This window comes from Neltuma alba, unplaced genomic scaffold (genome assembly GCF_004799145.2).
Source record: "Neltuma alba isolate B1F8T4 unplaced genomic scaffold, ASM479914v2 tig00004016_pilon, whole genome shotgun sequence".
Classification (NCBI taxonomy): domain Eukaryota; kingdom Viridiplantae; phylum Streptophyta; class Magnoliopsida; order Fabales; family Fabaceae; genus Neltuma; species Neltuma alba.
In genome coordinates this window covers 70863-95526 of record NW_021633526.1, presented here as the reverse complement: position 1 = coordinate 95526, position 24664 = coordinate 70863, and the positions used below count along the sequence as shown (strand labels likewise).

The 24664-nt window shown below is 34.9% G+C and overlaps 3 protein-coding genes, 1 long non-coding RNA gene and 1 pseudogene across 6 annotated transcripts; 3 read left to right on the top strand and 2 right to left on the bottom strand.

Annotated features, from left to right (window-relative positions):
• Positions 1 to 533: 533 nt before the first annotated feature.
• On the top strand, positions 534 to 1677 carry LOC114743421 (diacylglycerol O-acyltransferase 1B-like). Its single transcript, XM_028931634.1, has 3 exons — positions 534 to 789; positions 1089 to 1142; positions 1252 to 1677. Exons 1-3 carry the CDS (start codon positions 694 to 696, stop codon positions 1354 to 1356), a joined length of 255 nt encoding a protein of 84 aa, XP_028787467.1. The 5' UTR covers positions 534 to 693; the 3' UTR covers positions 1357 to 1677.
• A 1848-nt stretch (positions 1678 to 3525) lies between these two features.
• On the top strand, positions 3526 to 4032 carry LOC114743418 (uncharacterized; annotated as a pseudogene).
• Positions 4033 to 5379: 1347 nt separating this feature from the next.
• LOC114743407 (uncharacterized) lies at positions 5380 to 6138 on the top strand. The gene is made up of 2 exons (XR_003740000.1): positions 5380 to 5832; positions 5925 to 6138. It is a non-coding gene; the product is annotated as an uncharacterized LOC114743407 (long non-coding RNA).
• Positions 6139 to 12681: 6543 nt separating this feature from the next.
• LOC114743419 (IQ domain-containing protein IQM1-like) lies at positions 12682 to 23774 on the bottom strand. 3 transcript variants are annotated; one of them, XM_028931631.1, is made up of 9 exons: positions 23757 to 23774; positions 15550 to 16044; positions 15334 to 15448; positions 15001 to 15066; positions 14761 to 14849; positions 14579 to 14666; positions 14169 to 14399; positions 13948 to 14049; positions 12682 to 13389 (listed from the first exon to the last, which is right to left on the bottom strand). In XM_028931631.1, exons 2-9 carry the CDS (start codon positions 15966 to 15968, stop codon positions 12895 to 12897), a joined length of 1605 nt encoding a protein of 534 aa, XP_028787464.1. In that variant the 5' UTR covers positions 15969 to 16044; positions 23757 to 23774; the 3' UTR covers positions 12682 to 12894. The 3 variants fall into 3 exon arrangements, with proteins under 3 accessions (XP_028787464.1, XP_028787463.1, XP_028787465.1); XM_028931630.1 differs by lacking the exon at positions 23757 to 23774 and adding an exon at positions 16303 to 16361; XM_028931632.1 differs by lacking the exon at positions 23757 to 23774 and adding an exon at positions 16178 to 16199.
• LOC114743420 (IQ domain-containing protein IQM1-like) lies at positions 20022 to 23864 on the bottom strand. Its single transcript, XM_028931633.1, has 9 exons — positions 23757 to 23864; positions 23002 to 23496; positions 22786 to 22900; positions 22466 to 22531; positions 22226 to 22314; positions 22044 to 22131; positions 21627 to 21857; positions 21406 to 21507; positions 20022 to 20876 (listed from the first exon to the last, which is right to left on the bottom strand). The coding sequence occupies exons 2-9, from the start codon at positions 23418 to 23420 to the stop codon at positions 20400 to 20402; spliced, it is 1587 nt and encodes a 528-aa protein (XP_028787466.1). The 5' UTR covers positions 23421 to 23496; positions 23757 to 23864; the 3' UTR covers positions 20022 to 20399.
• Between the last annotated feature and the right edge of the window lie 800 nt (positions 23865 to 24664).

Below are 24664 nucleotides of genomic sequence, written 5' to 3'. Positions count from 1 at the left end.
CTTTTGACCGTATGTTGAGAGGCTATTCTGCTTGTCTGCCCGATGCAATGTCAAGAGCTGGCAAGAGCTTGCATTGCTTTACCACTTTACTATTCACACCCCCCCCCCCCCAAAAAAAAAATCCGTTACCCTGGTCGGGTGATGGGAAGAGGATCAGAATTAGAGACAAAGTTATGATTCATTGGTTAGAAATTACCACTCGACACTACTTATTAATTATTTTTTTATCAGTCCATACCTCACAACTTTATCTAGCAACACCAACAACTCCTGTGCCTTATGGCATGTAACTAGGATCGTGCAGATGATAAAGCTGCTGACATATTTTATTATCCTACTTTCTTCTTTCAATTTCTTTATTTTCTGCCGTTTTTTGTTTTCATGTTGTATTTGGCTGGAGGATTAAAGACTCTAGGTAGAAAAGGTTTATGGAAAAGACAAAAACCAATTTGAAAAATAGAAAAAGAGGGATGGCAGATTTTATGTCATGGCAGTGATAGAAGGACAAAGTCATAATACTGAAGCCAAACCACACTTGGTTTTCATCAACAATCACTTATTACCGGATGGTTGAGTCTATTTCCTATTCATGTTTTACTTAATTCTATTATGAACTCTAGTTCCCCTTCCTCCCAAATGAAACATTTATCCAAGCATTACTAACTATTTTGTTTTTAAAGAAAGCTATTGATTATGCTCATGATTACCGTTTCATCCGAGGTGCAGCTATGCATTGCCGTTCCCTGCCACATATTTAAGTTGTGGGCTTTTATTGGAATCATGTTTCAGGTAAAGAAGCATAATGTAATTTTTTTCCTTCTACCCCCTTTCCCCCAAACACAACTACTTACTCTTGACAGGAAAAGATGAAGCCATTTCAATCTCTTTTCTTCCATTGCCCAAACCAAAGAAGCTTTGTTTTCCCTACTATTGAATCTTTGCTAGATTATTATACTACCTCTGGTCCTAAATAAAAACCAAAGTGGATTTTATATTTGGGACCAGATGTAGTATGTTTTTTATTGGTTATGATACCATCAGTGTTTTAGTTTCTCTTGACACTTGTATTTGTGTTTCTGCCTGTTTAGGTTCCTTTAGTCATGATCACCAATTATCTGCAAAATAAGTTTACAAACTCTATGGTATGTTCATGATTCCTATTATAGTCATTTTGGTTCATATCATAGGCACACATATCTGTGATTTAATTATTGTCAACTTTATTCATTGTTATCGTTTTCTTCATTGCAGGTTGGAAATATGGTTTTCTGGTTCATATTTAGTATTCTTGGTCAACCTATGTGCGTACTGTTATATTACCATGACCTGTTGAACCGGAACAAGGGAATTGACTAAGCTTAGTATTCCATGCATGTTAATGATGAGTTTTCCACTTCAAAGAGCAATAATTTTAGATCTGTGGCCCTCTTTTGTTCTCTATTTTCAATATATCATTGCTCTGGGCTCTATGTAATTTGAAGCTTCTTTGGAGTTATCTCATCTTTTGATCTCCGCAGCATTTCTTCTGAACTCAGGTTGCTTTGACACTTCTGCTTATATATGCACGCATGCACTTTTGAAGGTAAAAAGAACTAAAGTGGCTGTGCCAGGGGTTTTCATTCATCACCATTTGTAAATAACGGTGACATGTTATAGGACAGTTTATGTATTACTGCATCTGCATGTTGCGGGAAAATAATTTTCACCTTATTTACAAATATGAATCATGCAAAATGCTGGGCAAATTCATTTTAGTAACGTTTAACCACGGGAAAAGTCGAGTTATACCAGTGAGTTCAATCTTGGATTTTTGTTTTTTGAACCTAAAAAGCCCGATTGGAATACATCGCAATTGCCAATTTAAAGCGTTTTATCGTTTTAGTCTTTTTATTTTAACAGTATTTTACTATTTTTTCAAATGTAAAGAGTGGAATTCATTACGTCGGGGAAAAAATTTCTTCAAGCATGACTTTTTTTTATTTATATTATTCAAATTCAAAATCCTATGTGAAAGATATCAAATCTCTGACTCAACTAGGTGGTTCCCTAACGAGATTGACAGGAACAATAAAATCATAAAGTGTGCATAGAGATCAGGGTCCTTTCAATCTCAATTGCTCACTCAAGTATACAGAGTGATAAAAGGGGTTCGTATTTAATAAAGATCCAAAGCAAGGCTCATTCATGTTTCCCTTTTCTTTATCATGTGGGTAATTAAGAAATTAAATAAATCCACATCCTGTATTAAGTATCTCTTATATAATGGCCTTCTTTTAAATTGTAGCCGAATAAACTCACCCCTTAAATTCAAGATTTCCCGATAAAATTCATTCATGACTGAAACAGTATCAAACGAAAAACCCAGAATGTACAGAAGAAAAGAGAAATGATTACTAAACAGTAAGAACCAAAGGCAAGATAACATAAACCGGATGACGCGAGCCTTCAGTATCTGTGTTTTCTCTTTTTATACACGTAACATCTTTTATTCAGAGGTAATTTTATTCGAAATACTATCAAGTACTAAGCATGTGAATTTCTCTGGTCCAAAAAAAAAAAGTATGTGAATCTCTTCCAATGAGAATTTAAACTTTGATTCCCCATGTTGTAAAAAATAAACCTTTTTCACTAATTACTGAACCCAATTACGGTCTGTTTCCGACTGTTAGGGGGTGTTGAGAAACCCAAAACCATGGTTTCAGAAGCACTTTCCGTAAAATGAGGTAATTCCTCCACATATTTACTTCGTAATCCGTAAAAACACTTCTGAAACCATGATTTGGTTTCTATCCAAACACCCTTAGTCTCTTTTTCAATCTATAGCAGTAGGAGAAGAACCGGATGAGCAAGCCTTTTGCAACTATCCAATCCCACAGACACAACCCCCTTTGCTGCCCGAAAGTAGAGAACGAGAAACATTGCCCAAAGATCCAAATAGATTCAATCTGACCCTTAGCATGACCACTCACATCCCACAGCTTCCTTCCTGGGCACCCCCTCATCAGTCACCATTAAAACACGCCACCTCATCCATTAACCATGAGAAGCCTCAAAAGTCAAAACAGGTCCAGCTGTACCATCCAAAAACAAGTTGAAAACCTTCGTCATCAGTTTTCTGAAGGAAAAATTACCGTCAGATTCTGAAAAAATAATTATTAAAAATTTTTAATAATAAGAAAGCAATTAAATTAAAATATATTCTAAAACTTGTTATTATATATTACTCAGATTATTATTGCAATTCTCCTTTCTCCTTTCCTTACTCTCATCATTTTTTTAATACAAAAATTAAGATGCTAGGACATCTAACAAAATATTTGAAGATGCTTGATCAATTTTAATCCCACATATATAATTTTAAATATAAAATTCAAAATGAAATTGAATATTAACATTTTAAAATTAGTATTTTTTATGAAATAAAATAGGAGAGTAGAGATAAACAATTAACTAGACGACAAAGTACTCTTCTCTCTGTGAGGAACATGACCGACGCGAAAGGCAAAACCTTTCCAGAAAGCGCCCTCCTGAAAGTCAAAGTTGAATAAAATTTTCTCATCCGAAATAACTTCATACCAAACAAAGCGAAGTTGAAGCTGCTTTCACGGAACCCCATTTGCAAAAGGTAGAATCTTGCCCCTCCTTAGGCCGGAGGGTTTTGAATTTTGGGGTTCTCCATGGAAGATTTTAGATCCAAATCGTACGCTGATGGGAGGATGCAAATTGAGAGCTACAGCAGGAGCGGGACCGCTTCCGCCTGCGGCGTCCATGGCATGCAAGACCTCCGGTGCTACAGCGCTTCATATGCATCCTCTGTTCCTCCTCCGACCACCCAAAATCAGATTGGTTCAACGATGTGAAGTTCAAGAAAGGCAAGTCCACTAACAGTTCCTCTTCGAAGAGCTGGAGCTTCAGTGATCCAGAGTTGCAGAGGAAAAAGAGGGTCGCTAGTTACAAGTGTATATGTGAAGGTTGAAAGGGTCTTTCAGGAAGAGCTTCAAGTGGCTCAAGGACAGGTACACTAGAGTGTAAGGGTATTTGTTGAAGGTATGATAGTGAGTAATGTGAGATAAAAATTAGAGTGTAGCTAGTTATAGAGGTAATGTTGATAAGACAGATCTTCAGGTGCTCAATCTACAGTTAAGGTATGTGTATGGATGGTAGTGCTTGCTAACTCTGAGGATCCCAGGTGGTGTTTTGATCTTTGAAATAAGTATGAATCCGGCAATTGGCTATATTATATCTTTGTTTATCTACTGATCACAGTTATTTCCGAGTCTTCAAGTACAAATATGTAATGTAATGCAGTTGATAAATTATGAATTTTAAGTGTTCACCTTGGATTGTATTAAGAGGGTAATCATCTTGATTGCCCCGTAAGGCATGGCTGTGTGACGGTATTTTGTGGAGGCCAATTTCCTCTCACATTAGTTCATTATCAATCAATCTATATATTAATAAAATCTATTTCGCATTATTTGCAAATCATGAACTCTGGCTCTTGCCTTAGACTTGAAGCTTTGCTGCATTGCCTAGAGAAATGTGTCCAATTGTTTTATTGAGACCAATGCTTTCGTTGTTATCCATAAATGTTGATTATGTAACTACATTAACCAATGTGACTCAAGATAATATGGACCTTGTAATCCTCCTATTAAGGTCTTCTATGGCATTTTACTTGGGAGAATTCTCAAAAGAAGATTGAAATTACTAAATCCCAAATCAGATTCACACTTTAATGGGATTTGACAATACTCAGCTCATTTTTGTAGGAATTCTTTATTTGAGATTTAGTAATTAAGCTTCTTTTTGTGAGATTCTCTTTTTTCACTTTTATGCACAGTAATGTTGTGGCTGGGAAACGAAGATATGCTGTTGTTAGATGAGGTATTTTCTGGAGGTTCAGGGCCTTTTGCTAGAAAATAAGTCACTACTAAGATACAAAGAGTAACTTGCTATTGCATTTTTAGTCAGTGAATTTGGAAGTGGTTGAATACTGTGCAGGGTCTCAATACAGTTTTTCAGAGTATTTTTTACCCTTAACAAATAGTTTCAGGTTTATTAATATGCATCCCTTAGGCTTCCCTATTCTCAGTAACAAGCTTGCCAGCCAAGTTTTTGGCCTTTCATATTTCAGCCATGAATTGTTGACTAAGGCGTGAACCAATAGATAAGTTCTACTGTCCATGGAAAATGATAAATCATAGGATTATTGCTTTTGGCTAAAGGCTATTATAATGGCAAGTGCTTATTTGTGCTTGCTTAATAGAACCATCTCAAACTTGTTTCGAAATGCGTATATAGTCTCCATTCATCTGGCCACCCTTAAAGGGCCAGTGTTTTGGTGGATACATATATGACACTTCACTGCTTTGCCATTCAAAATCCCCCACTGATCTAGACCCTCTGCATGCATTCTTTTGCGAAACAGTCAACAATCAACTCTTATACCAATCAATTTGTCCCTGCAAACCAAGTATAAATGTTATCAGCTGAATGTTATTACCCAGATAATTTTCCTGATAACATGTTCAGCTGCATTTCTCTCCGTTATGTATAAGTCCTTTATGCCCCATTTTACCTTTCTTCAAGCTTTTCATTGGATAAATCGTGTCTCTTGTGTTCACTGTTGTAACAATTATAGGTGACATGTTTATGAAGTAATATTAATCAACCCTTGTCACTTCATATTTCTTTCCATCCTCTTTTGATTGTGCTGAACTTAATGGTTTCTGCTACAGTTCTTTATTTTTCTTTTTGTGAAATGTTTGATTCATCATAATGAGGGATCTGAGTCCTGTTTCATTCTTGTGACAAAGCGTGCTCGTTGAGGTGACAAACTTTGTCTAGGTTCTTTGTAACTTTCATACTCGATGAATGTGGAAATTTTGAATTCCTGTGCAACTATTCGCGTTTCTTTTCAGTTGAGAAGCTTGTGTACATAGAGGAACAAAGAGGGTAAGATCCATGAAGTGACAGTTTGAAGAAGAGTGTAGTTTCCCTTGTTATCCTTTGTCGTGCGATGATTTTTTTTAGGACAATGTTAGGTGCCTGTTTGGTTATCAAATAAGTTCGTTTGAATGTAAATAAATGATTATAAAATATATTTAATTTTTATAAAATCCTGTTAAATTGTAATTTTATTCTTTCATCACATTTCTAGGATAAGCATCAAAGAGTCACTGGTGTGTTTGAATAATTCTAATCAATTTTTATCAACTGAATTTCTCTAATTTATCCTTCCACAGTTTCAAAAATCTCTTCCCAAAGGATTATATTTGATGTTTATTAAATTCATTTTTTTGGGTAATTATACATTGATAAGTGATTTTAATAGGTAAAAACTAAACATAATCACAATTGATAAAGTCACTTATAAAAAAACATATCTAAATAGAAATCATAATTAATCAACATTACTTATAGTTAGTATTATTTACAAAATTTATGATTATCTAAAGCCTGTGGGGTTTGGAAAAAAACCTTGATGTGACAAGATCAAATCAAAGCAGACCATGCTTTTGGGTTCTGAAGTAAATTTGAGCCATTAGGATTAGAAAGATGAATATTTTCATAAGATTAGAGCTTGATATAAAGTAAGAGTTTAGGGAATTATGAGTTTAATTTAGATCAGCTTACACTGGGGTGATTCAGACCCACCTGCAGACAACCAACGTTATTTGGAAGTCCAAAGGTTTAGGGATCATTCAGAACATTAAATTTCAGATCAAACTGATAAACTGTGTAAGATAATGTCATCTTATTTTTTGTAATAAACTTCATATATTTTCCCTTGCATGTGAAATTTTGAAAAATAACCATATGAGATAGAGAGTGATATATATATACTCCTCCAGTCCCAAATATAAGACCCTTTTCGTAATGTAAATTACACTACGAAAAGGGTCTTACACTACGAAAATGGTCTTATATTTAAGACTGGAGGAGTATATATATATTTACACTAAAAGATTTTATATTTAAAAACAGAAAAGTGTATATATATATTGTTTGATTAATTAGTCGTAACGTGCCTGGCCGCCGGCCTAATTCCATTGTCACTTATGAGATACGATCACATCAAATTAGGTTGACTTTTTTTGGTGGGTGCCAAAACGTTGAGTTGCGTTTAATTAAAATAAAAATTGAGCATGCATAGAAAATTAGCCCCACAAAGTTGACTTGATTAATTTGGTTCAGCTTGATACCACATTCTTGAGAATAAATCATAACTTCTAAAAAAATGTCTACTTAAAATGTAATTAAATGTTTAGACTTTAGATCAAAACATTTTTCATGTTATTGATTTATTCAAAATTCATATAATTGATTCTAAATGTTCTAATAAATATCTAACTTGTTGTACCAACCGAAAAAATTAATGAAATTCCTAAAAAATCTTAGACGGAGTTAGGAATGAACACATCCATATATTTATAAATTATAATTATAATTAATGCAAACAGGTTGATTTGTTTAGTTTTCCTCGTCTAATTTAATAATCATACCAAAATATTGAGAAGAAAAGGGCAAAAGGGGAAAACTATTTGCTTGCATAAAAACGTCATAACAAAATGTGGAAAATTTGCTCTCCACTGATCTTTCCAGTTTCCTCTCCGCGTTGCGCATAGAAGAATATACAGCATCAAGGCCAAGGAACATTTTAATGGCGGTTAGACGATATACTTGTATGTAGATCTATACACCACAATATCATATAAATCTAACAGGACCTCTTCACCAACAACAACATTTCATGGATTATAATAAGAAGTGCCACACTTGCATTTCCAACCTTCTGGCTCGTAATTTGTATATTGAACCCCAACTGTGGTTGTAGGGATTTGAATTGGATCACAAGGCACACAACCCCTACACTTGTGCTCACACCTCGGCGGTATTGATCCTAACCGGCTCAGTCCTCTTCCTATTTCTGCATACCCATTTGCCATTCCTTCGTTTCCCTTCGTAAAAAGCAGAAATTTCATGCGTCAAACAATGTTACCGGACAGGAAATAATGAAATATTGTTAGTCATACATAGAGACTGATAGGTACCTTTGTGGAGTCAAAACCCGGATGTGGGACGAATTTTGTTGTTGTTGTCTGATCAACTGTGGAAAATCGATAGAATGTTTGAGGATATGATGTTGTCGGTGATTGCAAAAAGTGAAAAGGACAGTGAAAAAAGAGACTGGTGAGTTACTAATTAGAGTGAAGACACTCACAGTGCAGGACCAGTGTTTGTGAAAATGACCGACTCAGTGGTAATGTGTATTGATGGTGTGGTAAGTTTTGCACTGACCTTGTGAAGTGGCAGCTCCATAAGGCGACAGAGGCTTCTTGTTCACTCGTGAAGCCAAAGTTGTAAATAGAAGAAGAGCAGCCGTGAGAATGAAGGAACACGTTCTTCTCTTCATGGTCATTGGTGACTGTTGAGACCTCAAAATGATGTTAAGAATGAATGTTTACCAACTTGATGATGCAAAAGGGTGTGAGAGAGAAAATAGACAGAGTAGATCTGAGGCTCAGGCTCAGTGAATCTCACTCACTTGATGACACTAACCATCACCACTGTTCGATGAGATTGACCTAAGATGCCACAAGAGATCAGAGAACAAGCAACCTATACAAGGGATATGAGGGAAACCGGGAAAGAACAAAAGATGTTTAGGTTTCTTCAGGAGGCTGAGCTTCTCTCTCTCAATCCTGTTGCTCTTTATTTGGTGCTTACTTAACACAAGATGAAGAATGAAGATATAGATTTGAGGTTAAAGTGAAAAATTTATAAAATATATATTGGTTTCACATCTGGTCCCTCTGAAACTGAGCTTCCTTTTACTGTTTCTAGCACTTCTTAGCACCTCATTTCACATGTCAATTGTCTCGCCCTGCATTGAGATATTTAAAAAAGAAATCACGACAAACTGTTAGGTTCTTTGTTTTTCGTTTTGGGTCAGAAACTAAAACTCTTTTTGGCCAAGAAACTGAATCTTCTTTATTGCCCTTTCAACTAACATTCTCTTTTTCCTTTCTCTGTTTAAAATCTATTATTGAGAGCAGTGGTCATTTATATTGATTCCCACAAATATTTTCACGCAAAATTCAACAGGATTATGATTATGATTATGATTACATAATGTGATGATACTATTTTTTTGGTGAAAAAATTTAATTTAATTTATTGTAGTAGGCTGCCTCCTAGACTGCAGAGCTGTTCTTTTAAAAAAAAAAAAAATCTAAACAACTGTCCTAAAACCATTTAATATTTTTTGTAACCAGAAAGATGAAAGCTGTCTGTGGCAATCCCACTGTGGGAAAGCCGCAAGGTACATGGAAATGACCATAATTGAATGAGCCCCAAACTGAGAAATAAAAGAGCAAAGACTCAAAATTGCTAATTGCAGTACACACTTTACACACTGAGAGGTCACTTTCTAGCAGGTTGGTGGTTGGGAAACAGGGAGATGCAGTCAAGTCCTCCTCAAGAACTTCGAATGGTCAAAAGATGGCTTTGATTGGGTCATTTATTATACTAATCACAGCCTAAATTTCTCAAATAGAATTCGAATACAATGGAATTAAAAACAAAAAAAAAACAAAAGAAAGAAGACAAGATGAATTTTACTTCCTTTCTGTTTCTTTCTCTCTCTTGTTTAGATAATGTGTAAAAAGAGTTACATTTTGATTTAAATGTGTAAAATCATGAATATATTGAGGTTGTGAATGAACATAGGCATGTGGGGCTGTCTTTACCTGTGACATATCCCAATCAGTAGGGCTTTGCACACTGACTTAGATCGTTGTCCAGTCTCCATTTTCAGCTCTATTCAGCAGTTAATGCATAAGGGATTCAAATACCATCGAGGCTTGAAATGAAGAGTCCAGAGATGTTGATTAAATTAGCAAGAAAAAGAAGAAGAAGAAGAAATGATCTTACAGTGATTGAACATATCAGAATTCAGTCTCTGTACAATATCTTTTACTATCTGGAAAGTTTTCTGCAGAATTTGACTTAACGTTACTAGTAAATTTGGTAAGTTGAATATTAATAGACTCTGTGTCTTTGGTTTCCTAGTTTGAGAAGTTTTATGTGGTTCTGATATATATAGGTGGGGGCTCACGGAAATGGGGTTTCATTGATGAACAATTGGAGCTGTCATTCCTGCCAAGCGCCAACTGGTTTTTCATGTCAAAAAGACCAGTCATGTTTATGTATTTGGGGAATCCAACCTCAGAACAGATAACTTGCAAATACAGTTAGACGTGAAAGGCCAAATTTTTAAAACAAAATATGTTGTAAATAATTTTCTTCTCTGTGCTTTTTTATGGGAGAAATTGTATTTTCCTAAAAAAAAATACAAGAATTTAATGATGCAACCAAATGAAACTTGAGAAAATGACCAAAAAAAGGAGCTAAAAATATGTAAATGTCAAATAGAGAATATTAATAAAAATTTGTTATCATTTACAAATTTAATATTATCAATACTAAATGAAGTGTTGTTATCAAACTTTATTTAGAATTTAGTAATTTTCAGCCTTTTTTTTAATTATTCTTCTATAAAACATTAAAGAAATGACCATTTAGGAGGTGGTTTACGGAGCTAAAGTCCCATTTATTGGATTATAGGAAAGCATTCATGCCAATAAACCATATAAATGAATTTTAATTTAATGGTAAAAATAAAATCAGTTCAAAAAATAATTTTAATAAACAAACCAATAAGGTTTTGGGCCAGGTCACCAAAAAAAAAAAAACGCTTGATTGATTTGATTGAACCTTTTTTTTTTTTTTGTATGACGGTACCATTCACTCCCATGACTTTTCCATTTATGAGAGCAACAAGACTCTTCTAAGAAACATTCGTTGTAATATACTTCAAAATTATGAAAGAGCTTTAAAATAATAAATTATCAATTATATATTCTTCTTGTAATAAAAAAGTGTTGTAATTATAAAAATAAATAGTAATCTTAAAAAACATTGCAATGACAATAACTAGATATCACTTCTATGTATGGCGTAGAACAGATTATGAGTTTTTCCAAAACTTTCATATGGAGAAATGTTTTATGAGTAAATTTACACTTTAACTTGAATAAATATATCACACTTAAATGTTTTGTGCAGCTCTATTTTTTTTTTTTTTTAAGATTAAAGAGACCGATCCTATCAATCTAAAATTATAGAAGGAGCCTTCACCAAAAAAAAAATTATAGAAGGAGTGAAGGACTCATGAGATTAAATCCCTAGCTTATCATTTACAAAGGAATTCCAATTTTTCAGGGTTACAACATAATTGACTTCAACTCAGTGATTTAGAGATTGTTTAGAATAGCTTATGAGTAATTTTTTAATTGTGATTTACTATATATAAAGTAAGTATATAATGAAATTTTTGTTTTGATTTAAATGAAGTTGTTTATAAATACTTTTTGATCACACCTCCAAACTGGCCCTGAATAAAGTTTTTTTTTTTGGACCAGCGGCTCTTAATAAAGATCAATCCTCCAAAAAATGGATGACGCATTATTTTAATTTTAAAAAGAAGGGTTAAAGTCAGGATTATATTATGAGCTTTGAACAGTTGATGAAGGTACAGGATGGTGTCACCATTGATGAAAAAGCAGCAGGATGAGGGCGAAAGATGGCATGAGTAAAGAGGTACAGTGTACTAAGAAACAAAAGGACTAACACAATAACCAATGGCTGCTTTTATCCTTAGGTTTTAACAAAAAGCCTTCATCTTCATCTTCATCATCATCACTGATGCCAAACAGATTTTGCAGTCTTCGTATATACTTCCATCCTGATATTATAAATGTAAATTTGACTACTTGAATCAATATAATGTAACTGTATATAACATATATAATACAGTCTACGTAATTAAATGATCTTTCATGGAATTTTAGGATTTAGCCCTGCAGTGTATCTATATATATTGGTGCAGTTTCAGCATAGTCAGAGACGTGCAGGAAAAAAGAAAGGAGAGAGAGAAAACCATGTCTGTCTCTTCTCTGTCTGGGGATGAAAAAAGCTGAGTCCTGAGTGAGGCATTTTTGGACCTTTGCAAAAATCAGGGTTTGTTGATGTAACAAAGATTTTAATGCAGTCATTTCGCATTATATATGAGTGCCTTCTAATTATTTTACTAGAATATAGTTAAACTATTCATATTATCCCATAAGGAAAACTACTCATATTATCTGAAAAAATTCTCAACTTACCCCTGATTAAATATATTATTTTCAAAAACACACTCTCTCATATTTAACTTTTTATCCAATTCATAAAAACTTTTCAAAAAGTTAAATTAGAAAAAAGATCATTAATAATCCATTTTATAACCTAAGCACTTATAAAAAGCATTATCAAGAAGCATATAAAAGCCAGAGCACAACTGTTCATCTTCCCTTCTTAGACTTTTCAATTCACCTTTTTTCTTTCTTTTTACTTTTTGTCTGCATTATCACCAATCACTTTATATCATTCATACATGATTGAGTGATTCGATCGGCACTCATTCATTCTTGCTTTCCTCTCACATACACTAAACATACTAATAGGTAGTAACCTTGCGCCTTTAATAATTCAAGTACATTTAATTTAAATATACAATTGGTAATCGCCTTCCCAAAGAAAGGAAGGACCAAAGTTGGGCGAAACACATCAATGAAGCCTAGATATCCAGATATTTCAACGAATAAAGCTATGAACAAATTCATGAAAAAAAATAAATAAATAAATAAAACAGGGGGCATTTATGGTTAAATACTCAACCCTTCCCATGAACCCTTCCTTTTCTTCTGACCCATCTTTGGTCATTTTGTAGGGTTCAGAGGCCTTTATTTATTCTGAAGGACCCCAATCCCTATAAGTCTATAGCCTTTAACTTGCTATTGCTATAGGGGTCCTTGGACTTGGGAGTCCCATATAAGCAATACTAGGGGACATCCTGAATTCTGGGCTCGGCCTTGGTGAAGGAACTGGGCCGTAGTTGCTTGGGCGTGCGGAATTGGGCCTTGGTGACAAATTAACTTGTTCCAATGCTCTTGACTGCAGGTGACCAGGATATTCACGCACACACCCAATCCTAGGCCCGGCACCAGTTGACCACTTGCGAGACAACCTCTTGGACACGTCAAACGCTGGGGCCTTTTCTTCAACCTTCTTGTCATCCCCATCTTCAACAACAACCTCTTTAGCATCCTCTTTATTATCTGTTGTGACACCAATGATATCTATCTCTTTACGATTATTGTCTTTGACATCAGTTGCGATGTCTGTTTGTGAAGTGGGACCCTTTACTTGTTTTGCTTCATTATTTTCAATGAATGAAGCAGTTCCAGTGAATGAAGGAGCATCATCATCAATTGCACACCTCTGTATTGACCAAGTACAAAAACAGGTATCCATTAGGTCATTCGTTCGAGATTCAAACTTCTTCACCGTTGAAATGATAGAAAAAGTTCTTTGATTGATTCAATTTACTAAGGAGTGGTAGTCAAACATGTAGGTCTAAATTCTGTTCGTTTAAAGTGGAAAAATGACTCATTTCAATTATATTTTTGATGTTTGGCCAGTTAAAAAGCTATTCTCAATAGATTGGGATCATCCAAATCAACTGAACAATCAGAATTTTATCAAAATGAAGGTCAAAAGGGTTGGTGCACTAGTATAAGATTCAAACTTTTTCATCATGGAAATCACAAAACATTCTGAGATTCAGTTAGTTTGCAAAGAATTAGTACCCAAGTCAATTGCGAGAATCTGATTCTCTGCATTTGAAGCAGAAAAATGATTCATTTCAAGGAAATTTCTGCTGTTCAATCAATTCAACGGTCTAAGTTTCTTCTTCTATTGAAAGCATCCAAATTAACTGCACAGACGGAATTTGATCAAAATGAAGGTCAAAGAGACACAGTTTTGTTACCTTGTTACCTTAACGGTGGAGAGGTCTACATTGTGCTCCTCAAGAAAGCTAATGAATTCTTTGAAGTTCTCTTCTGTGGGGAGGTAGTGCCCGCTATAGGGCCAAATAGCCTGAAATGTTTTTAGTAGAATAACAACACTTATAAGTGAATTTGCTTCAGGGAAAATACCAGAAAGTTAAAAGTAATAGAATGAAAGTGAATGTGCTGAGTGATATATTATGTTAGTGCCTCAAGGGTACCCTGATGAGCTACTACGCTTCCTGCTGCTGTGGTTGCAGCTCCAGCCAGGAAGCTAGAATGCTGAAACAAACCCTTCTGCTTTCGTCCCACATACAAAGACCTTGTGGGGCTCAGAACAAATATCCATTCGGATTTATCATCAGTATCTAGAAGGCTTCCATTCTGTTTATACATCAGCTTGCCTCCTTCAACAATAACTTCATGTTCTTGCCTTTCTTTCTGCAATGGTGCCACCAACAATCAGCTATATGAGATACAGCAACAGCATTTTTCAGAAAAGCCCAGGCCAAATAAAAAGTGAATCTTTATTGCTAGGTTTGTTAGATATGAATGTAAATCTAATTCAAACGTATGTTTATATACACACACATATATATATATATATAGTGAGAACTTACTGGTCCAAGATACTTAATGCATTGGCGTTGAAGCGTGGACCTTGGACATTTCTCAAGATTTACTTCTCTACCTTCTCCAACATCCAACCTAAACGCAAGCCATCCAGATGCCTATTAGTTCCTCATCTACCATCTTGAAGGTAATTACAGTGAAGATATTAAATTTCAGAATGAGTTTTTACCAGTAGAAAAACGGTTGGGTACTTTGGCTTTCAAACCAGACATCATAATAGAGGTGCAGATTGCGACCATATCGATGACGTGGATCAATCTGTACAATAAACAAATAAGAAAGTAACATTGTCAATACTCAATAGATCAAATCTGTTGTAAGAGCTTCAAGGTCATAAAGGGTATCCTTCTCAGCTAACATATTGGAATAATGTGTAAGAACGGAGTCACAGGAGGTTTCAAGGTCTTACAGCTTCAAGCCAATGTTGCAGGGCTAGTTTTTGTGCCTTATCATCCTTGGACAAGCCTTTTCCAACCTGAGAGAAAATTCAGGTAGAAGCCAGACCCAAAAAAAATGGAAGACATTAATAAAGATATGAGTTAGATTCCACAGCAATCCAGATTCTCGGTAGTTATAATAAAGTAATTGATGTATTCAGGTAGAGGTAAAGAAGAAAAGTGAACCTCATGTACATTCACACTTTTGTGTTATTCTTTCTCAAATGAATGATTTTACAAAGAGTCATATTCAAGCATGATGAAAGTAATTTATAGAAAATTGAATTTATAAGAAGATTGAATACCTTAGCTGCTCTTGTCCTTGCTCTTGCCCACCGTGACACCGCAGTTTCTTGTTTCGCGACATCAAAGAAGGATACAGAACTCCGTTTGAGGGCAGCAAAGTCTAGTGCCTTCCACCTAAATCCATTAACAACAGCCAATTAATAACACAAACGACAGGAATTCAAGCAAATAATACGAACAAATCAAATTGTATTGCTTATACCGAGACTACTAACCAGAGTTCCTCCACCACCACCGCACAGTCTGCAAGGTTTCTTCTAGTACGGTAACTTCTATAGACTTTCTGAAGCTTCGTTGCAGCAGCTTCAAGCTCACTGATGGGTCTGGGTGAAGAGAAAATTACTTCCTCAGGGAGAGACAATATAGGCACAGTTTTTCTTGGTAGACAATCAGAACGCATGTTCTCTTCAATACTTGAACGATTTCCTTCAAGAATTACATTTTCAGGTCTGTGATCCTTCAACTTGCTTGAATTTCTGGTGATGTCTGATTCTTTTTTCTCTAAGCTGCTGCTTGATCTTAGAATCTTAGCCCCATCTTTGGAAGCAAAACCGAAGTTGAAAGACCGACCAAATAATGAACGTCGAACAATCTCTTCCCAGGCTGATAAGAGTAAGGAAAGCGATAATCCCATAGAGCTGCAGATGTACACAGAAGCTAGCACTTCAATTTGTTTGAGCTTTGAAGAAAGCACCCACTTATGTTGATTCCTGCCCAAATTGAAGATTTGTCAGACAAAGCAAAGTATGAGAATATATATTCAAATGGGTCAGAACTGAATTATCGAATCTTTTTGCCAAATAAAGAAGTTCTTGTCATCGTCTGTTAGAAGAGGAGAATCACCAGACTTCAGACTAAAGAAACGAGAAACAACCACAATCAAGAATGAAGTGGTATGTTTCTGAAGCTTACTGAAAACATAATAGCAAACAGCTTTAAAGCAAAATATCTTTCGGTGAATAATTTACCTTCCTCTTCCCGGATGACTGGTCAAGATATCAGTCTGGTATGCTCAATAGAAATCAAGTCCAACCCCAAAAAAAAAAAATGGTGGAATATTGACAAGCTCTGGGTCTAGGGCACGAGTTCTATCAAATGTTTCGCGTCAAAAGCTTGAAAGACTCTTCTAACAAACATTTGCTGTAATGTACTTCAAAATTATAAGAGCTTTAAAAGAATAAATTATCAATTATATATTCTTATTGTAATAAAAAAGTATTGTAATTATAAAAATAAATAGTAATCTTAAAAAATACGGCAATGACAATAACTAGATATCACTTCTATGTATTGCGTAAAAGAGATGATGAGTTTCTCGAAAACTTTCACATGGAGAAATATTTTTTGAGTGAATTTACACTTTAACTTAAATAAATATATCACACTTCAATGTTTTGTGCAGCTCTATTCTCTTTCCTTTTTTTTTGAAAATTAAAAAGACCGATCCTATCATTCTAAAATTGGAGGAGTGAAGGACTCATGAGATTAAATCCCTAACTTATCATCAAAGGAATTTCAATGTTTCTGGATTACAACATAATTGGCTTCAACTCAGTAATTTAGATATTATTTGAAATAACTTATAAATAATTTTTTAATTGTAACTTATAAAATATAAAGTAAGTACATAATGAGAGTTTTGTTTCAATTTAAATAAACTTGCTTCTAAATACTTTTTGATCGCGCCTCCAAACAAACCCTTAATAAAGATTTATGGGAAAATTAATCTTTTGGTCCCTATAGTTTTCACTCATTTGTAACTCAGTCCTTATATTTTGACTCGGTGCAACTCAGTCCCTCTAGTTTTGACTCGGTTGTAACTCAGTCCTTGAAGTTTGACTCACTGCAACTCGGTCCCTATAGTTTTGTATATTTTATAATTTAGTCCCTCTTTTTATTAGATATATAATTTTATTTTTCAAAAACAGAAGGACTAAATTATAAAATATACAAAACTATAGGGACCGAGTTGCAGTGAGTCAAACTTCAAGGACTGAGTTACAACCGAGTCAAAACTAGAAGGACTGAGTTGCACCGAGTCAAAGTATAAGGACTGAGTTACAAATGAGTAAAAACTATAGGGACCAAAGATTAATTTTCCCAAGATTTATCCTCCAAAAGATGGATGACGCATTATTTTAATTTTAAAAAGAAGGGTAAGAGTGAGGATTATATTATGAGTTTTGAACAGTTGATGAAGGTACAGGATGGCGTCACCATTGATCAAAAAGCAGCAAAATAAGGACGAAAGATGGCATTGGTTAAGAGGTACAGCGTACTAAGGAAAAAAAAAGGGAAAATCACTAACAGGTCCCACAGAAGGCAATTTATTACTCTGAGGTCTCACGAAATGTCAAAATTACTGACAGGTCCCAAGGGACTTCATAGTAATATTTTCGTTTTGTAAAATGACATTACTGCCCCTTATATTCCAGATTCACATTTGCTCTGTCATTACGATTTACAACCTCAGCAGCGACTATTAACAACCTAATGAGAGGGCATTAACAACCCTAGCAGTATCCGTTAACAATTTACTTTATAGAATTATATAACCTCTACATAAGAGTAAATTATAACCAAATAATATAATACAACAATTTTAACACTAAAATAGGAAACTTTTTGATATCATTAAGAATTTTAACTAGATCCAATAGGATTATAGTAATATTTTAATGCGAACATCCATTTACAATCTCAACAGCGATTATTAACAACCGAATGAGAGGGCATTAACAACCTAAACAGTAGCCGTTAACAACTTATTTTATAGAATTATATAACCTCTGCATAAGAGTAAATTATAACCAAATAGTATAATACAACAACTTTAACACTAAAATGAGAAGCTTTTTGATATCATTAAGAATTTTAACCAAACCCAATAGGATCATAGCAACATTTTAATGCGAAAATCCATTTACAACCTCAACAGTAAGTATTAATAACCTAAGGAGAATTGTTAACAACCTTAGCAGTGTCTGTTAACAACTAACTTTATCGGATAATATAACTTCTAACTATAACTAACTAAACTATAACTAAATAGTCTTAAAGTTAATCTTATATAGTTGTTAGAGGTTATATTATTCTATAAAGTCAATTGTTAATAGATACTGCCTAGATTGTCAACAGCTCTCTTTGGGTTATTAATACTCACCATTGAGATTGTAAATGGATTTTCGCATTAAAATGTTGCTATAATCCTATTGGGTTTGGTTAAAATTCTTAATGATATCAAAAAGCTTCTCATTTTAGTGTTAAAGTTGTTGTATTATACTATTTGGTTATAATTTACTCTTATGCGGAGGTTATATATTCTATAAAGTAAGTTGTTAGCTGATACTGCTTAGGTTGTTAATGCCTTCTCATTCGGTTGTTAATAGTCACTGTTGAGGTTGTAAATGGATCTTCGCATTAAAATATTACTATAATCCTATTGGATCTAGTTAAAATTCTTAATGATATCAGAAAGCTTTCCATTTTAGTGTTAAAGTTGTTGTATTATATTATTTGGTTATAATTTACTCTTATGTAGAGGTTATATAATTCTATAAAGTAAGTTGTTAACGGATACTGCTAGGGTTGTTAACGCCCTCTCATTAGGTTGTTAATAGTCGCTGCTGAGGTTGTAAATCGTAATGACAGAGCAAATGTGAATCTGGAATATGAGGGGCAGTAATATCATTTTACAAAACGAAAATATTACTCTAAGGTCCCTTGGGACCTGTCAGTGATTTTGACATTTCGTGAGACCTTAGAATAATAAATTGCCTTTTGTGGGACCTGTTAGTGATTTTCCCAAAAAAAAAAGGACCAACACAACAACCAATGGCTGCTTTTATCCTTAGGTTTTACCAGAAAGCCTTCAGCTTCATCTTCATCATCATCACTGATGCCAAACAGATTTTGCAGTCTTCGTATATACTTCCATCCTGATATTATAAATGTAAATTTGACTACTTGAATCAATATAATGTAACTGTATATAAACATATATAATACAGTCTACGTAATTAAATGATCTTTCATGGAATTTTAGGATTTAGCCCTGCAGTGTATCTATATATATTGGTGCAGTTTCAGCATAGTCAGAGACGTGCAGGAAAAAAGAAAGGGGAGAGAGAGAGAGAACTATGTCTGTCTCTTCCCTGTGTCTGGGGATGAAAAAAGCTGAGTCCTGAGTGAGGCATTTTTGGACCTTTGCAAAAATTAGGGTTTGTTGATGTAACAAAGATTCTAATGCAGTCATTTCGCATTACATATGAGTACCTTCTAGTTATTTTACTAGAACATAGTTAAACTATTCATATTATCCCATAAAAAAACCTATTCATATTATCTGGAAAAATTCTCAACTTACCCCTGATTAAATATATTATTTTCAAAAACACACTCTCTCATATTTAACTTTTTATCCAATTCATAAAAACTTTTCAAAAAGTTAAATTAGAAAAAAGATCATCAATAATCAAAAAGCATATAAAAGCCAGAGTACAACTGTTCATCTACCCTTCTTAGACTTTTCAATTCACCTTTTTTCTTTCTTTTTTACTTTTTGTCTGCATTATCACCAATCACTTTATATCATTCATAGATGATTGAGTGATTTGATCGACACTCATTCATTCTTGCTTTCCTCTCACATACACCAAACATATTAATAGGTAGTAACCTTGCGCCCTTAATAATTCAAGTACATTTAACTTAAATAATAAACTTATGAACTGTTTCTCTGATACTAAGAGGGGAAAAAAAAACATAACTTTTTGCCACAGCTCACATAAAATACAATTGGTAATCGCCTTCCTAAAGAAAGGAAGGAGCAAAATTGGGTGAAACATATCAATGAAGCCTAGATATCCAAATATTTCAACGAATAAAGATACGAACAAATTCATGAAAAAATAAATAAATAAATAAAACAGGGGGCATTTATGGTTAAATACTCTGCCCTTTCCATGAACCCTTCCTTTTCTTCTGACCCATCTTTGGTCATTTTGTAGGGTTCAGAGGCCTCTATTTATTCTGAAGGACCCTAATCCCTATAAGTCTATGGCCTTTAACTTACTACTGCTATAGGGGTCCTTGGACTTGGGAGTCCCATGTAAGCAATACTAGGGGACATCCTGAATTTTGGGCTGGGCCTTGGTGAAGGAACTGGGCCGTAGTTGCTTGGGCGTGCAGAATTGGGCCTTGGTGACAAATTAACTTGTTCCAATGCTCTTGACTGCAGGTGAGCAGGATATTCACGCACACACCCAATCCTAGGCCCGGCGCCAGTTGACCACTTGCGAGACAACCTCTTGGACACGTCAAACGCTGGGGCCTTTTCTTCAACCTTCTCGCCATCCCCATCTTCAACAACAACCTCTTTAGCATCCTCTTTATTGTCTGTTGTGAAACCAATAATGTCTATCTCTTTACCATTATTGTCTTTGACATCAATTGTGATGTCTGGTTGTGAAGTGGGACCCTTTGCTCGTTTTGCTTCATTATTTTCAGTGAATGAAGGAGCATCATCATCAATTGCACACCTCTGCATTGACCAAGTACAAAAACAGATATCCATTAGGTCATTCGTTTGAGATTCAAACTTCTTCACCATTGAAATGATATAAAAATTTCTTTGATTGATTCGGCTTACTAAGGATTAGTACACCAGTCAAACATATAGGTCTAGATTCTGCTCGTTTAAAGTGGAAAAATGGCTCATTTCAATTATATTTTTGTTGTTTGGCCAGTTAAAAAGCTATTCTCAATAGCTTGGGATCATCCAAATCAACTGAACAATCAGAATTTTATCAAAATGAAGGTTAAAGTTAGTATCAGATTCAAACTTCTTCATCATGGAAATCATAAAACATCCTGAGATTCAGTTAGTACACAAGTCAATTGCGAGAATCTGATTCTCTGCATCTGAAGCAGAAAAATGATTCATTTCAAGGAAATTTCTGCTGTTCAATCAATTCAACGGTCTAAGTTTCTTCTTCTATTGAAAGCATCCAAATTAACTGCACAGACGGAATTTGATCAAAATGAAGGTCAAAGAGACACAGTTTTGTTACCTTAACGGTGGAGAGGTCTACATTGTGCTCCTCAAGAAAGCTAATGAATTCTTTGAAGTTCTCTTCTGTGGGGAGGTAGTGCCCGCTATAGGGCCAAATAGCCTGAAATGTTTTTAATAGAATAACAACACTTATAAGTGAATCTGCTTCAGGGAAAGTACCAGAAAGTTAAAAGTAATAGAATGAAAGTGAATGTGCTGAGTGATATATTATGTTAGTACCTCAAGGATACCCTCATGAGCCACTAATCTTCCTGCTGCTGTGGTTGCAGCTCCAGCCAGGAAGCTAGAATGCTGAAACAAACCCTTTTGCTTTCGTCCCACATACAAAGACCTTGTGGGGCTCAGAACAAATATCCATTTGGATTTATCATCAGTATCTAGAAGGCTTCCATTCTGTTTATACATCAGCTTGCCTCCTTCAACAATAACTTCATGTTCTTGCCTTTCTTTCTGCAATGGTACCACCAACAATCAGCTATATGAGATACAGCAACAGCAATTTTTAGAAAGCCCCAGGCTAAATAAAAAGTGAATCTTTATTGCTAGGTTTGTGAGATATGAATCTATATCCAATTCAATCGTATGTTATATATATATATATATATATATATATAAATATATATAGTGAGAACTTACTGGTCCAAGATACTTAATGCATTGGCGTTGAAGAGTGGACCTTGGACATTTCTCAAGATTTACTTCTCTGCCCTCTCCAACATCCAACCTAAATGTAAGCCATCCAGATGCCTATTAGTTCCTCATCTACCATCTTCAAGGTAATTACAGTGAAGATATTAAATTTCAGAATGAGTTTTTACCAGTAGAAAAACGGTTGGGTACTTTGGCTTTCAAACCAGACATCATAATAGAGGTGCAGATTGTGACCATATCGATGACGTGGATCAATCTGTACAATAAACAAATAAGAATGTAACATTGTCAATACTCAATAGATCAAATCTGTTGCAAGAGCTTCAAGGTCATAAAGGGTACACTTCTCAGCTAACATATTGGAATAATGTGTAAGAACGGAGTCACAGAAGGTTTCAAGGTCTTACAGCTTCAAGCCAATGTTGCAGGGCCAGTTTTTGTGCCTTCTCATCCTTGGACAAGCCTTTTCCAACCTGAGTGAAAATTCAGTTAGAAGCCAGACCCAAAAAAACTAAGAAAGATATTATGAGTTAGATTCCACAGCAATCCAGATTCTCTGTAGTTATAAAGTAATTGATGTATTCAGCTAGAGGTAAAGAAGAAAAGTGAGCCTCATGTGCATTCACACTTTTGTGTTATTCTTTCTCAAATGAATGATTTTACAAAGAGTCATATTCAAGCATGATGAAAGTAATTTATAGAAAATTGAATTTATAAGACTGAATACCTTAGCTGCTCTTGTCCTTGCTCTTGCCCACCGTGACACTGCAGTTTCTTGTTTCGCGACATCAAAGAAGGATACAGAACTCCGTTTAAGGGCAGCAAAGTCTAGTGCCTTCCACCTAAATCCATTAAGAACAGCCAATTAATAACACAAACGACAGGAATTCAAGCAAATAATACGAACAAATCAAATTGTATTGCTTATACCGAGACTACTAACCAGAGTTCCTCCACCACCACCGCACAGTCTGCAAGGTTTCTTCTAGTACGGTAACTTTTATAGACTTTCTGAAGCTTCGTTGCAGCAGCTTCAAGCTCACTGATGGGTCTTGGTGAAGAGAAAATTACTTCCTCAGGGAGAGACAATATAGGCACAGTTTTTCTTGGTAGACAATCAGAACTTGTGTTCTCCTCAATACTTGAACGATTTCCTTCAAGAATTACATTTTCAGGTCTGTGATCCTTCAACTTGCTTGAATTTCTGGTGATGTCTGATTCTTTTTTCTTTAAGCTGCTGCTTGATCTTAGAATCTTAGCCCCATCTCTGGAAGCAAAACCGAAGTTGAAAGAGAGACCAAATAATGAATGTCGAACAATCTCTTCCCAGGCTGATAAGAGTAAAGAAAGCGATAATCCCATAGAGCTGCAGACGTGTACAGAAGCTAGCACTTCAATTTGTTTGAGCTTTGAAGAAAGCACCCACTTATGTTGATTCCTGCCCAAATTGAAGATTTGTCAGACAAAGCAAAGTATGAGAATATATATTCAAATGGGTGAAAGAACTGAATTATCGAATCTTTTTGCCAATTAAAGAAGTTCTTGTCATCGTCTGTTAGAAGAGGAGAATCACCAGACTTCAGACGAAAGAAACGAGAAACAACCACAATCAAGAATGAAGGGGTATGTTTCTGAAGCTTACTGAAGACATAATAGCAAACAGCTTTAAAGCAAAATATCTTTCGGTGAATAATTTACCTTCTTCTTCCCGGATGACTGGTCAAGATATCAGTCTGGTATGCTCAATAGAAATCAAGTCCAACTCCAAAAACAAACTCAAACACCCACTAACTTAATGGAAATGATGAGACTGTCAAAGTGGCCTCTTGTTTATATATACACTTCCCGGAAGAAGAAAAACATGTTCCAAAGACGGGCCTTCAAATGCGTGTCAAAAACTGTAAAATGAAAAAAGGGCAGTCGTTGAATTCTACAACGAAACTTCTGACCTATCTTCGGATTGGAAAATAATGGTGGGCAGTGGTAATATTCAAAGTTTACTTTCTTCTTGTTTTCTTTCCGCGTTCAATAGCCACCGGTGGTAGTTTGATGAATTCAAAGCTCGACCTTTTTGGGATTTCCAAATAGATATTAGTGTTTAGTTTATATTTTTCCCCCCTTGGACTTCGGGGACCATTTGTACAGTGTCCATACAACGCAAGCGGGTCAAAGAAAGTAAGCTTTGCTGTGAGCTTTCCTTGAAAATTCAGGAATTGGCTTTTGATCCTCGTCGCGGGTTGGAATTTCGGAGCCATCTCTTCAGTCAAAGCGTGAGGTCACGTGCCGTGTCTCTCGCGTCCCGTGGACATTGATTTGCTAGTTACGTAATGTACGTCGATTGTAATAAATTTTTAGTAGCAGTACGCAAACAGCTCCATATATATTTTTTGTTTACTGAACAAGTTTATCATTACAAAATTTATTGGACAAGAATTTCTAAGATCCCAGATTTTTGTCTCCAACTCATTTTTGCTTTCTTTAATATAAGAGTTACCTAAAACTAATTAAATTAGTTAATTATAATAACTATGAGTTAACTTTCATAAACTATCATTTCCAATCATATGTATTAAAATCATTTCTTAATTAAAAATTTCTTACAATTA

What these genes read in the sequence shown, in the direction of transcription:
- LOC114743419 (XM_028931631.1), bottom strand. Translation starts at nt 15,968, where the DNA reads ATGGGATTATCGCTTTCCTTACTCTTATCAGCCTGGGAAGAGATTGTT. An exon ending in TGCAACATTGGCTTGAAGCT is followed by an intron (nt 14,850 to 15,000) that starts GTAAGACCTTGA and finishes TTTATTGTACAG; the next exon opens with ATTGATCCACGTCATCGATA. An exon ending in ACCCAACCGTTTTTCTACTG is followed by an intron (nt 14,667 to 14,760) that starts GTAAAAACTCAT and finishes GCTTGCGTTTAG; the next exon opens with GTTGGATGTTGGAGAAGGTA.
- LOC114743421 (XM_028931634.1), top strand. Translation starts at nt 694, where the DNA reads ATGCTCATGATTACCGTTTCATCCGAGGTGCAGCTATGCATTGCCGTT. An exon ending in TTATTGGAATCATGTTTCAG is followed by an intron (nt 790 to 1,088) that starts GTAAAGAAGCAT and finishes CTGCCTGTTTAG; the next exon opens with GTTCCTTTAGTCATGATCAC. An exon ending in ATAAGTTTACAAACTCTATG is followed by an intron (nt 1,143 to 1,251) that starts GTATGTTCATGA and finishes TCTTCATTGCAG; the next exon opens with GTTGGAAATATGGTTTTCTG.
- LOC114743420 (XM_028931633.1), bottom strand. Translation starts at nt 23,420, where the DNA reads ATGGGATTATCGCTTTCTTTACTCTTATCAGCCTGGGAAGAGATTGTT. An exon ending in TGCAACATTGGCTTGAAGCT is followed by an intron (nt 22,315 to 22,465) that starts GTAAGACCTTGA and finishes TTTATTGTACAG; the next exon opens with ATTGATCCACGTCATCGATA. An exon ending in ACCCAACCGTTTTTCTACTG is followed by an intron (nt 22,132 to 22,225) that starts GTAAAAACTCAT and finishes GCTTACATTTAG; the next exon opens with GTTGGATGTTGGAGAGGGCA.